The sequence below is a fragment of the Rutilus rutilus genome, assembly GCF_951802725.1.
Source record: "Rutilus rutilus genome assembly, chromosome: 2".
Lineage (NCBI taxonomy): Eukaryota > Metazoa > Chordata > Actinopteri > Cypriniformes > Leuciscidae > Rutilus > Rutilus rutilus.
Genome location: NC_140210.1, coordinates 61972415 through 61984807, shown reverse-complemented (window position 1 = coordinate 61984807; position 12393 = coordinate 61972415). Strand labels below are relative to the sequence as shown.

General features: G+C 46.9%; 1 protein-coding gene across 2 annotated transcripts in view; it reads left to right on the top strand.

Annotated features, from left to right (window-relative positions):
- Positions 1 to 12393, top strand: part of LOC311286243 (integrin alpha-M-like) — a 49424-nt gene that overhangs the window by 22230 nt on the left and 14801 nt on the right. For both annotated transcript variants that reach the window (XM_084402365.1, XM_084402366.1), the window contains exons 4-15: positions 394 to 461; positions 646 to 760; positions 1050 to 1180; positions 1290 to 1432; positions 7730 to 7880; positions 8567 to 8702; positions 8808 to 8881; positions 9326 to 9455; positions 9533 to 9675; positions 9952 to 10098; positions 10519 to 10710; positions 10905 to 11035. In XM_084402365.1, the coding sequence (XP_084258491.1) occupies positions 394 to 461; positions 646 to 760; positions 1050 to 1180; positions 1290 to 1432; positions 7730 to 7880; positions 8567 to 8702; positions 8808 to 8881; positions 9326 to 9455; positions 9533 to 9675; positions 9952 to 10098; positions 10519 to 10710; positions 10905 to 11035 (1561 nt within the window). The remainder of the gene's footprint in view (positions 1 to 393; positions 462 to 645; positions 761 to 1049; positions 1181 to 1289; positions 1433 to 7729; positions 7881 to 8566; positions 8703 to 8807; positions 8882 to 9325; positions 9456 to 9532; positions 9676 to 9951; positions 10099 to 10518; positions 10711 to 10904; positions 11036 to 12393) is intronic.

The following is a 12393-nucleotide window of genomic DNA, read 5'->3' as shown; positions in this document are numbered from 1 at the left end:
TATATTTAAGTAGGAGGAACAAAATTGAAGGGTCAGAAGGATGTGAAGTTATATCTATTTACAAAACAGGATAAATCAAGAGTGTGGATTGATTTTAAATGTTATAAGATGATGAAAGACTTGATGTTTTTTTCAAACCAGTGGTGTTATAATGATGCAGTTTGCTCTGTCTTTTTTTTTTTCCTTGTGTGTTACAATGAGTATTACTAATGTAATGTGTATTATTGTGGTTATTATTATATTGGAATTGTGTTGAGTGGTGTATAAGAATTGTAAAATAAATGTTTTGTTAAAATCCAAAAATTCTCTCTCTCTCTCTCTCTCTCTCTCTCTTCCCCCCTCTCTCTCTCTCCCTTCTCTCTCTCTCTCTCTCTCTCTGGTGATGATTGACAGGCCCAGAGAGAGTTCAGTTCTTCGGCATGTCTTCTGCTGTGTCGTCTGATGCTGGCGGACGCTTGACTGTAAGTTCAACTGCTTCCTTCATTAGTCACTTCAGTGTTTGACTTCTCATCACAGTCTCTTCTGTACTTGTGTCTAATGAAGAAGGAATGTTCTCTGCCTCCTCATTTTAGCACTGGAGTCTTTGTTTCATCTTTTGTGTGATTTGATCCTCCTGTTGTCTCAGATATTGTGTCTCTTTCTCAGAGCTGCAGTCCGTATCTTCCTCATGAGTGTGACGAAAACTCGTATCTGAACGGCGTCTGCGTCCAGTTCAACAGCCGTTTACAGGCCGTCTCAAACTTTAAAGCCGCTTACCAAGGTCTGACGAGTCTGACACAGAAACCAGCGGATAACGACACTTTTAGCACTGAATGCAGTTTAACTATTTCAGTCTTTAATACTGTACACCATGTGTTGGGGTCTTAGTAACATTCCAGTTGGTGTTTATTGACAACTCAATTAAAGACTAAAGACATGATTAAAGACATGATGTTAAATACTTGGGAAAAATATGGATTTATTGTCCATCTTGTCAATAATTTATGGTTTGATTGCTAAAAGAAGTTGGCGTAACAGATGTGTTTCCATATCTTGTGGTATTTCTGCAGAATGCACGAAGAGAGAAGTCAATCTGGTGTTTCTCTTTGACGGATCTAAAAGTTTGGTATTGAACGAGTTTGAAATGAACAAAAAATTCATTTTAGATGTTATGAAAAAACTTTCAAAATCATCCATAAAGGTAAATCAACCCAGCACTATTAATGTGGAAATATGGACATGTAATGGTCTGTGGTTTGCTAATGATGTTAACGGCACGTGTGCTTGTTGTTTGTCCTTCTGTGTGTCAGTTTGCTGCTGTCCAGTTTGCAACTGAATTCAGGACTGTGTTTGACTTCAACGAGTATAAGAACGGCTCCGCTGAAGACAAACTCATGAAAGAGCCACACATGCAACAACTCACAAACACACACGGAGCAATCGACTATGTCTTGTGAGTGAATCCTTCATATGCTTATGAATGTTCAGTGAATTTACACTTGCAGAGAAAAAGTCTTGAAATGCACATAAATGAAAATTAAAGATGGCTCTTTCTGTAGATTTGCTCTTTTGTTCTGGTTTATCTCATTCTTTAAATAAAAATGTAAAACACACTGGTGTAGAAACTGGGGCTGCAACCATTCCTCGATTAAAGTCGAGTACTCGGAAAATATCCTCGATTGCAGTTTACCCATGTTGAGTACGGGCAAAATACCGGAAGTGGCGCGTTCCCCGGACGAGAATCCTTTACCCTTATTATTACATCGCTGTGGACATCCAGCACAGGAGAATACACAAAGAATATGTTTCTAAATATGCACAAATATGTTTCTAAATCTTGCAAATTCTTGTTCATCGTGATCTCAAAATAAAAGTTTAAACCTTCGCTCTGAGTTTGCATGTTTTGATGAACATGTTCTTTATCAAGAAATTACAGCAGCTGTTGCATTTCTATCGCACAGAAGTGACCAAATATTAAAGATTAAGTGGACATTTGAAGTAAATTTTGTTTGGCCAATATTAAACAAGGATTTGATCATGCCTAACGCCTCGGTTACGACTGTAACCTCGGTTCCCTGAAGAGGGAACGAGCGTTGCGTCGAGTTTGACGCTATGGGAACGCTTTGCGTGATGATGTCTTGAAGCACATGTAAAATCAGTCCAATGGCGTGGCGGAACGTCAGATGCGGGTGACGTCACGTACCAGGAAACTATAAAGCCTGCAAGAAAACAGAGAGCGGCAGCTTCGTAAAGTCTGAAGTAGCAGCTGACAGGCATGAAGGAGATATGGCAAGGTGACGCAACGCTCGTTCCCTCTTCAGGGAACCGAGGTTACAGTCGTAACCGAGGCGTTCCCTTTCAAGGGAACTCGCGTTGCGTCGAGTTTGACGCTATGGGAATGTCTATACCAACGCCAACGCAAGTGTCTGTCCTGTGTGAAATCATGTAGAGCAGCACTAGGATGACAGGACCTGAGACCCTGGTGTAGAGTCCAGGTCCAAGGAGTAAAACCTGACAAAGGTGTGCGGTGAGGACCAGCCTGCCGCATCACACACGTCCTGGAGAGAAACTCCTGAAATAAGGGCCTTGGAGGCCGCCATACTCCTAGTAGAGTGTGACCGGACAGCCATAGGAGAAGGCTGCCCGGCCGCTTCATAAGCAAGCGAAATAGCCTCAACCACCCACTTGCTCATCCTTTGCTTAGACACTGGAGATCCCTTGTTAGGGGACCCAAAGCACACAAATAATTGATCACTTTTACGCCACAGGGCAGCTCTGTGGACATAAGCATCTAATGCCCGGACTGGGCAAAGCAAATTATTAGTCTCCTGGTCCGCATTCAGAAAGGGAGGAGGACAGAAGGCCTGCAGAATAACAGGTCTGGCCACATGGGTGGGGACCTTGGGGATATAGCCCGGCCTAGGATGAAGAAAAGCTTTCACCATGCCCGGAGCAAACTCCAAGCATGACGGGGCAACCGACAGTGCTTGGAGATCCCCTATCCTCTTAAGAGAAGAAATAGCAAGAAGGAAAAGAGCTTTCAGAGTTAGAAATTTCTCAGGAACCTCCTCAATGGGCTCAAAGGGAGCCAGGGAAAGGCCTTGCAGAGCAATGGACAGATCCCATGGTGGCACCCTAGAGCGAACTGCAGGCCTCAGCCTCCAAGTGCCACGAAGGAAACGAGATACCAAAGGGTCTTTCCCCACAGACATTCCACCCAAAGGAATGTGGTAAGCACCTATGGCCGCCACATAGACCTTTAGAGTGGACGGGGTCAGACCTGCAGTGAACCGGTCCTGCAGGAACTCCAGCACTGTACCAATTGGGCAGTTAACTGGGTCCAACCGACGGTCACTACACCAAGAAGTGAAGACTCTCCACTTCAGGGCATAAAGTTTCCTCGTGGAGGGAGCTCTGGACTGTAGAATGGTCTCAACAACCTCAGTTGAGAGACCTGACTCTATGAGCTGGGCCCCCTCAGAGGCCAAGCCCACAGGTTCCACAGTTCTGGCCGAGGGTGAAATATCGAGCCCTCTGCCTGGGACAGAAGGTCCCTCCTGACGGGTAGCTCCAGAGGAGGCCCGTCGAGGAGCGACACAAGATCGGGAAACCATACTCTGCCCGGCCAGCGCGGGGCTACAAGAAGCAGGCAAACCCGGTCCCTGCGAACTCTCTCCAGAACTCCCGGGAGCAGAGCAACTGGGGGAAAAGCGTACAGACGTAGCCTCGGCCACGTCTGCACCATAGCATCCAGTCCCAGAGGAGCTGGATGCGTGAGGGAGAACCAAAGTGGACAGTGAGACGTCTCTCGAGACGCAAACAGATCCACTTGAGCTTGGCCAAACTCCCTCCATATCAGCTCCACCACCTCGGTGTGGAGCCTCCATTCCCCGGGCCTCAGCCCCTGTCTCGACAGAGTGTCTGCTCCTATATTCTGGACCCCGGGGATGTAAGCTGCCCTGAGAGACAGCAACTTCCCCTGGGACCACAAGAGGATATGGCGTGCCAGATTGGATAATGGGCGCGAGCGCAAACCCCCTTGGTGGTTGATATAGGCGACTACCGACGTGTTGTCCGTATGCACTAACACATGGTGTCCCCTGAGATCTGTGATGAAGCTCCTCAGAGCCCGGAAGACAGCTAACATCTCTAGGCGATTGATATGCCAGGAACGATGATGGTCTTCCCACAGACCTTGAGATGAGCGACCCTCTAGAATCGCTCCCCAACCCGTGAGGGAAGCATCCGTCGTTAGCAGTTTGCGACGACAAGGAGCTCCCAGCACTGGGCCCTGGGACAGGAACCAAGGTTTCTTCCACATAACCAAGGCACGTAGGCATCGCCGCGTGACCTTGATTGTGCGAAATGGGTTGCCCCTCGGGGAAAACCCCCTGGTCCTGAGCCACCACTGCAGGGGCCTCATGTGTAGCAGTCCAAAAGGTATCACGTTGGAAGCTGCTGCCATGAGACCCAACAGTCTCTGGAACTGTTTGACAGTGAGTAGCTGGCCTAGCTTTACATATTTCACAGCTGCAAGGATGGACTCTATGCGTGGAGGTGACAGGCGCGCCTGCATCAGCACTGAATCCCATACCACGCCTAGAAAAGTGGTCCTCTGGAGAGGAGTGAGCACACTCTTCTTGGCGTTCAGCCGTAACCCCAACTCTCTCATATGGGCGAGAACAACATCTCGATGTTGAACCGCTACCTGATGCGACTGAGCTAAAATCAACCAATCGTCGATGTAGTTCATGATGCGAATACCCTGGAGGCGCAGTGGCGCCAGAGCTGCATCCACGCATTTGGTGAAAGTGCGGGGTGATAAAGCCAGGCCGAATGGAAGAACTCGATATTGGTATGCTTTGCCCCCAAAAGCAAACCTCAGGAACTTCCAATGACACGGACGGATGGAAATATGGAAATATGCGTCCTTGAGGTCTATCGTGACAAACCAGTCCTCGGACCTGATCTGTGGCACGATTTGTCTCAATGTTAACATTTTGAACTTGAGCTGCATGACTGACTCGTTCAGAACTCGAAGATCTAAAATGGGACGCAATCCCCCGTCCTTTTTTGGAACTATGAAGTACCGGCTGTAAAACCCGGTTTCCCTGTTGGAGGGAGGTACATACTCTATGGCCCCTTTCTCTAACAGAGTGTTTACTTCCTGTTCCATAACCAGAACCTGCTCGGGGCCCACCACTGTGGGCAGGACCCCCATAAACCGAGGTGGGCGTTTCTTGAATTGTATCTGATACCCTTTTTCCACGGTCTGCAGGACCCAACGAGAAACATTTGACAGTAGCTTCCACGCTGTCAAAGATTCTACTAGAGGTACCAGTCTCTCGAGACTGACTTCTGGGTTCTGTTGTTGTTGAGTAGTCGGTTCGTCGCCCTGTAACGGCGCACCGGCAGGGAACGACTGAACGGACTGCTCTAACACCCTCCTCGGAGGGGGCGGGCATCCCGAGGCCACTACGTTTCCGGGTGGTCCTTGAGATATGTGCTCGCCGGAGACCGCTGCGCCCTGAAACACCAGAGGTGGCAGGGTTGGCAGAACGGTCCCCTGAGGGTACCGAAGGGAGACGGGCACCGTAAAAAGAGGTGTTGACCGCTGCACTTCGGGGGGGACTACCCTCATATGTCCTGAGCCCTCGGACGTCAGGACTTTTTCCCAGCAGCCTTCTTGGCGGTAATCACGGTCCGCAGATCCGTCCTACCCCTCGAAGGCTGCTGGGTTTGAGCGTGCCCTCCGTGTCCCCGAGATTTACGTGGGGGAGCACGGGAGGACACGCTCTGTTTTTGAGTCGCACGATATTCAGTGCTCTTTTTTGATGAGTGAGGCTGCTCCCGCTCAGCAGCCTCATGAAAAGATCGGCGGGGGAGAAGTTTTTGCAAAGCAGCTGCCTGCTTAGATGCTTCCTGAAGCTTATCCACAGCAGCAGTAACAGCGTTGCCAAAGAGACCATGCGTAGAAACCGGAGAATCTAAAAGAACATTCTTCTCTTTGTCTTTAATGTCGCTGAGGTTGAGCCACAGGTGCCTCTCAGTGGCCACCAGGGCTGCCATAGACCGCCCGGTTGATTTAGCGGTCTCCTTGGTGGCCCTGAGAGACAAATCTGTGGCTCTGCGTAGTTCAGCAACCACCTCAGGACCAATACCCCCGCCCTCATCCAAATCACACAATAATTCAGCCTGATAAGCCTGCAGCAGTGACATAGTATGAAGACACGCTGCAGCCTGACCAGACGCTGAATAAGCCTTGCCCACCAGAGAAGATGTGACTCTGAGGGGCTTATTAGGCAACGCCGGAGCTTTCAGGGAAGATGCCGTCGCTGGAGAGAGATAGCTCGCAAGCGTCTCTTCCACCTTCGGCATCTCCCCATAACCATACTCTTTATACCCAGATATAGTGGAATAATTCATGGTTTGTGGATTAAAAACTCTATAGGAAACTGGTTTCTCCCACGATCTCGACACCTCAGTGTGGAGATCGGGAAAAAACGGCAGATTTCGGCGTTGTGGTTGTGCACGTGAGGGCAGGAAGCGTTCGTCAAGTTTACTTTTTGAACGAACGTCCTGTTTATCAGTTGGCCACTCAATACATAGTCTATCAACCGCTCTTGTCACTACATCCAGCAATTCTTCAAATGCATGAGACTGAGGTGGGGCTTCCTCAGACTCAGCATCAACACTAACAACATCCAGTTCCTCAGAACTGGACAATTGCAGTGTTTGTTCAATCACCGGGGGGGAAGAAACCGCCGGGCGTGCTTCCGAACCCTGATGAGAGACACCGGATCTATCAGGTAAGGGCTGAGATAGGGCAGAGCCCGTCTCAGACCCCGCTGATAGATCCATTTGCGAACCCCAGGACTGAGATCGCCGCTGTGCCTCGGCAGCAGCGGGACCCGAGCCCTGGGGAACGCGAGCTTCCCGGAAGAAGCTCAGCCGGGATCGGAGCGAGCGCATGGACAGCGCCTCGCAATGCACACAGCCAGCACCCTCGAGTGCTGACTGGGCATGCTCCTCTCCCAAACAAACAATGCACAGAACGTGAGTGTCCCTACCCGTAATAAAACGCGGGCAGGGATGCACACACATTCTGAACTGTTCGCTGGACATAATTGCTTTCAGTGACAAGACAACAATAAATAGACAGAGACAGATTCCACATAGAGCGCTACTGAAGACACAGAAGCTGCCGCTCTCTGTTTTCTTGCAGGCTTTATAGTTTCCTGGTACGTGACGTCACCCGCATCTGACGTTCCGCCACGCCATTGGACTGATTTTACATGTGCTTCAAGACATCATCACGCAAAGCGTTCCCATAGCGTCAAACTCGACGCAACGCGAGTTCCCTTGAAAGGGAACTAACACCAGGCCTTTGGCGCCCTCTGCAGGCATTGGTTATAACACGCAATGTACAGTTAGTTATGTTTATATTAGTTTATATCATTTATTTGACATGGTGTATTTAAACAGTGTTGTTCAATAAAACCCATATGATTACTTTCATACTTTATTTGAACCAATTATTATTGCTTGTTATTATATATTTGTATTTTAAGTCATTTTAAAGGCTATTTTTATTACCACAATTTTTTATCCGATTACTCAATTGATCGATGGAATAATCGGTAGAATACTCGATTACTAGAATAATCAATAGCTGTAGCCCTAGTAGAAACAAAAGAGGCACGTTGAGACTGATGTTTGTGTCATTATTTATGATTTATCACATCACCAGAAAGAATCTCCTGAATAGCGTGTCGTCTGGAGCCGATCTCAGCGCTCTGAAAGCCCTGGTGATCATCACAGATGGAGAACCCACTGATTTTGATGATGAAAATGCCCTCAGGAGATGCGATGAGCAAAATATCATCCGCTTCGTCATTGGGGTGAGTTTCCTTATGACCTGTTTAATGTTTGAAAGTCTAAATGCAGTGAATTCTGGCTTGCACTCTTGCAACCGAAGCTGAATGACTTTTCCCATGTAATGGCTCAGTCACAAAACTCTACACAAAAATACTCTCATTTTACACAGGCTTAACCATGCTCTCATTAATAAAACACAAACATATTGCTAGAACTGCAGATTTGCCTTATACAACATTAGGAGGATCAGGCTTTTCCTATCAGAGCTACACAACTCCTTCTCCAAGCTCGTGTTCTCTCCAGACTGGACTATAGTAATGCTCTCTCCTTCCAGCATCAGTCAAACCTCTGCAACTGATCCAGAAGCTGCTGCTAGAGTGTGTTTATCGAGCCGAGGAGACGCACGTCACTCCTCTCCTCATGTGTGCTGTGCTGGACTAACTGTCTGTGTATTTGTTAGGTTTACTGTGTCATCTGAGGCTAATTGACTGATTGGTGATTAAAATAGTTTTGAGCTGGAAGCTTGAGGTTTGGACAAGTTGGTGTGTAGTTATGAGACTGTGTGTGTTTATAGTTGAAAATTTAATTGTTAAATTAATTCTGTTAGCAATTGAGAAAAGCAGTGTGAAAAGCCCTAAAGTCCTGTTTCAACTCGCATAGTTAAAAGTGTTTTTGCACAGACAGACTCAATAACAGTTCTGTTTGTCAGGTGGGAAAAGTTAGCTTAGCCAAACTCTATGATCTGGCTTCAGAACCAAAAATGTACAACACCTTCTACATTCAAAACTACAATGGACTCCAAGGACTTCCTGATGAGCTGCAAAAAAAGATCTACAACATTGAAGGTAAAATGCAAGCGTAAAGAAAATAGACATACTGTATAACGTTTAATAAAAGCAGCTAATGAAGAATCCACTGATGATTTAAGAGTTCTTCTTCTGTGGTTTCAGGGTCAAAGGACACACACAGCAGAGACAGACCGAAAGAGTTATCGCAGAGTGGATTCAGTGTCCTCTACCACAAGGTCAGAAATATGACATATATATGGTATATGTCACTTTTTATGATTTATATTAAGGCAGGGTTTCCCAAACTAGGCTCTTGATCCCTTGGGAGTTTGTGAGGGAACTGCATTCATAAAAAAGGTCAAATTAAAATAAATAAAACATTCGAAAATAGGAAATATTTAAGGACATTTATGTTTACTTTTATGATGTGATATGATAATCATTTTTGGGTCGCCAATTGATGTTAAATTTGGGTTATTGAAGTAAAACCAGTTTGAAAAGGGAAACCAATTGGGTTTATTTGCTGCTAAATGTCACAATAAAAACACACACGGACTCTAAGAACTTGCGTAAAGCAACTCGTCAGATCGCAAGAGCTGTTTTTAAGAATCTCTGGTGATTATTGTATGTAATGAGTCAATATGCTGAGACTGAAGCGGAGACTGCTGCGTTTGTTTCAGGACTCTGTGATTGTGGGTTCGGTTGGATCTAATGACTGGAGTGGATCTCTGTATGAAGTGACGGGATCAGGATCTGGATTTAACGAGACCGAGATTAAGGATCCATCTGTCAGTAAAGACTCGTACATGGGTGTGTTGAAGCTGTTGGTCCTTCCTTGTCTGATGTGAAGTGTCTGTGCATGTTTTAATGATGCTGATGATGTTCAGGTTACTCTGCTGTTCTGGGAATGAGAGGCGGCGTCTCTCTTCTGTTCTCTGGGGCGCCGCGGGCCGAACACAGGGGTCTGGTGACCCTCTTCACCAAGAATGAAAGCACATGGACAGTGACGAGGAACATCACCGGAGAACAAGTTAGTGTAGAAGAACCCTCTGACACGATATTAACCCTCTCCATCAGCAAGAGCAGGGCTTCCCAAACCCTACGGAAGAAGCAACCACTTAGAAACACTCTTGCAAAACCATTGAAACCATCCGGAAAACCTCACCAGCCACCTACCAACCACTCAGTACCTGCCTAGCAACACCCTAGTAACCACCCACTAGCAACTACAATTTGTGAACATCAGGTTATAAAGATCATATGCTAGAATGCAATTACATTCATTTTGATTCATTCTTGGCATCAGATTGGCTCGTATTTTGGTGCGTCTCTGAGTCTGTTGGATGTGGACTCGGATGGAGAGTCAGATTTCCTTCTGGTCGGAGCTCCGTTATTTCACCAGTCTTGGCCGAGGGCAGAAGGGAGGCTGTACGTCTACACTTTATCAGAGGAGGTATGGACAGATTCACAACATTCTCCATTAGTAAGTACAGTGTGGTTAATGTTCAGCACCTGTGACTGGAAGGTTGCTAGTCATCACCATTAAGTTACTCCAGTGCAGCGATGGACAACTTCAGTCCTGGAGGGAAACTGTCCTGCAGAGTTTAGCTCCAACCCTGATAAAACACTCTCCTGCCTGGAGCTGTCTAGTTATCCTGAAGACACTGATTAGCTGGTTCAGGTGTGTTTGATTAGGGTTGGAGTTGTGGATATTATACTCCAGGAACGAAGTTGCCCAACCCTGCTCCGAGGGGATTGCCATTGTAATAGGTTCCCGGTGACGGACTATCGCATTAAAGTCATGGAAATACATTGCACTGGTGCTGGTCCTCTGCAGACGAATAAAGACTCTGTTCTCTTTCTCTCTCTGTAGTATTTTCACAAGACACTGAACGAGTCAAACACCGGCAGATTTGCTGCATCTCTGGCTTCACTAAAGGACCTGAATGGGGACGGCCTGTCAGATGTGGCAGTCGGGGCGCCGCTTGAGAACGAAGGGGAGGGAGTCGTCTACATCTACCTGGGCGACAGGACACATGGAATAAACACCGAACACGCTCCTCAGGTGAGAGTCTGCTTTAGTTCCCTCAATCCCAAACACTGTGTTTGTGCCCAGTTTAACCCAGAATCCCAGAAGAGCCCAATGTTCTCAGATAAACAGACAGACATGGCAGGATAAATGTGTACAATGATAAAGCGCTTTAGCACAATTGATCTGTGCGTGTGTGTGTGTGTGTGTTTGTGTGTGTGTGTGTTTAGCGGATCCCAGCGCGCTCGGTTCTGCCCGGTCTGCAGCAGTTTGGAGTGTCTCTGTCCGGTCAGATGGACATGAGCGATGATAATCTGACAGATGTCGTGATCGGAGCTAAAGGAGGGATCGTGCTGCTCAAGTAGGACATTTCACAACACATTCACAAAATAATGGACAGATTCTCTGACAGTCTAAACACGAGGTCTCAGTTATGAACTCTGGCTCTGCTTGAATACAGTCACTTCAGTGGCCAGTTTGTAATTGAACCTTTAGTTTGGAGAATTAATGCAATGAAATGCAGCGAAATGCAGCGAAAACAGTATTCCATCTTTCTGGTCCGGCTGTTGTTCACTCCCGCCTGGACACCGGCGCAACAACAACATCCGCATACGTCATCCGCGCACTCTTCAAGTGACTTCATCTAACCTCCTGCCCGTCTCAACTTCCGCCACTTGGATTTCACAACAAAAGCCTCTTAAAACAGCGCTATTCAATACAAGATCACTTAACAATAAAAGCCTGCTCCTCTGTGAATTCATTATTGACAATAAACTGGATTTTCTCTGTCTTACTGAAACCTGGCACAAACCCATGGACTACATTGCATTAAATCAGACCACCCCACCTGGATACTCCTTCATCGACAACCCCCGTCTGGACCGGCGAGGAGGTGGCATCGCAGTCATTCACCGCAGCGATATCTCCATACGCCCCATCCCCATCCCGGTTGTATCCTCATTTGAACACTTGGCTTTCAGACTTCCTGGTTCCCAATCACTCACTGCTGCAGTCATCTACCGCCCTCCCAAAACTTGCCCATCATTTCTTTCTGATTTCACTGACTTCGTAACTCAGCTGTCCTCTATTTCTCCGTCCGTTCTCCTCATTGGTGACTTCAACATTCATATCGACACTCCGGCAGCAAAATTCACATCTGACTTTTTGGACATTTTAAACTGCCTCAACCTCACCCAGCATGTCACTTCACCTACACATAATCATGGACATATCCTGGACCTGGTCTGTTCCACACCCTCCCTCACCATACATAACCTTTCATTGACCAACCTCATAATTTCTGATCATCTGGCCATCACCTTGGATATCATTACCCCCTCTCCTACCGTCAAACACAAAAGAACAATTACATTTCGAAACCTGAAATCCATTAGTCCCATCTCTCTCACCTCCTCCATATCCCATGCAATCTCTACTTCTTCTCTTCCCTCTGATCCGACTGTCTCTGATCTAGTCAACTTCTACAACCACACACTCTCCACCTGCCTCAACCAAATAGCCCCCCTTAAAACTGCCTCAGTCTCCTTCTTCACCTCTGCACCTTGGTACACCCCAGATCTTCACATTCTCAAAAGACAAAAAAGACAACTTGAAAGGATCCATAAAAAATCCGGTCTCACTGTCCATGCCCAAGCCTACAAACACGCCATAACCACATACAATTCTGCTCTCAAAACTGCCCGGTCCAACTTCTACTTC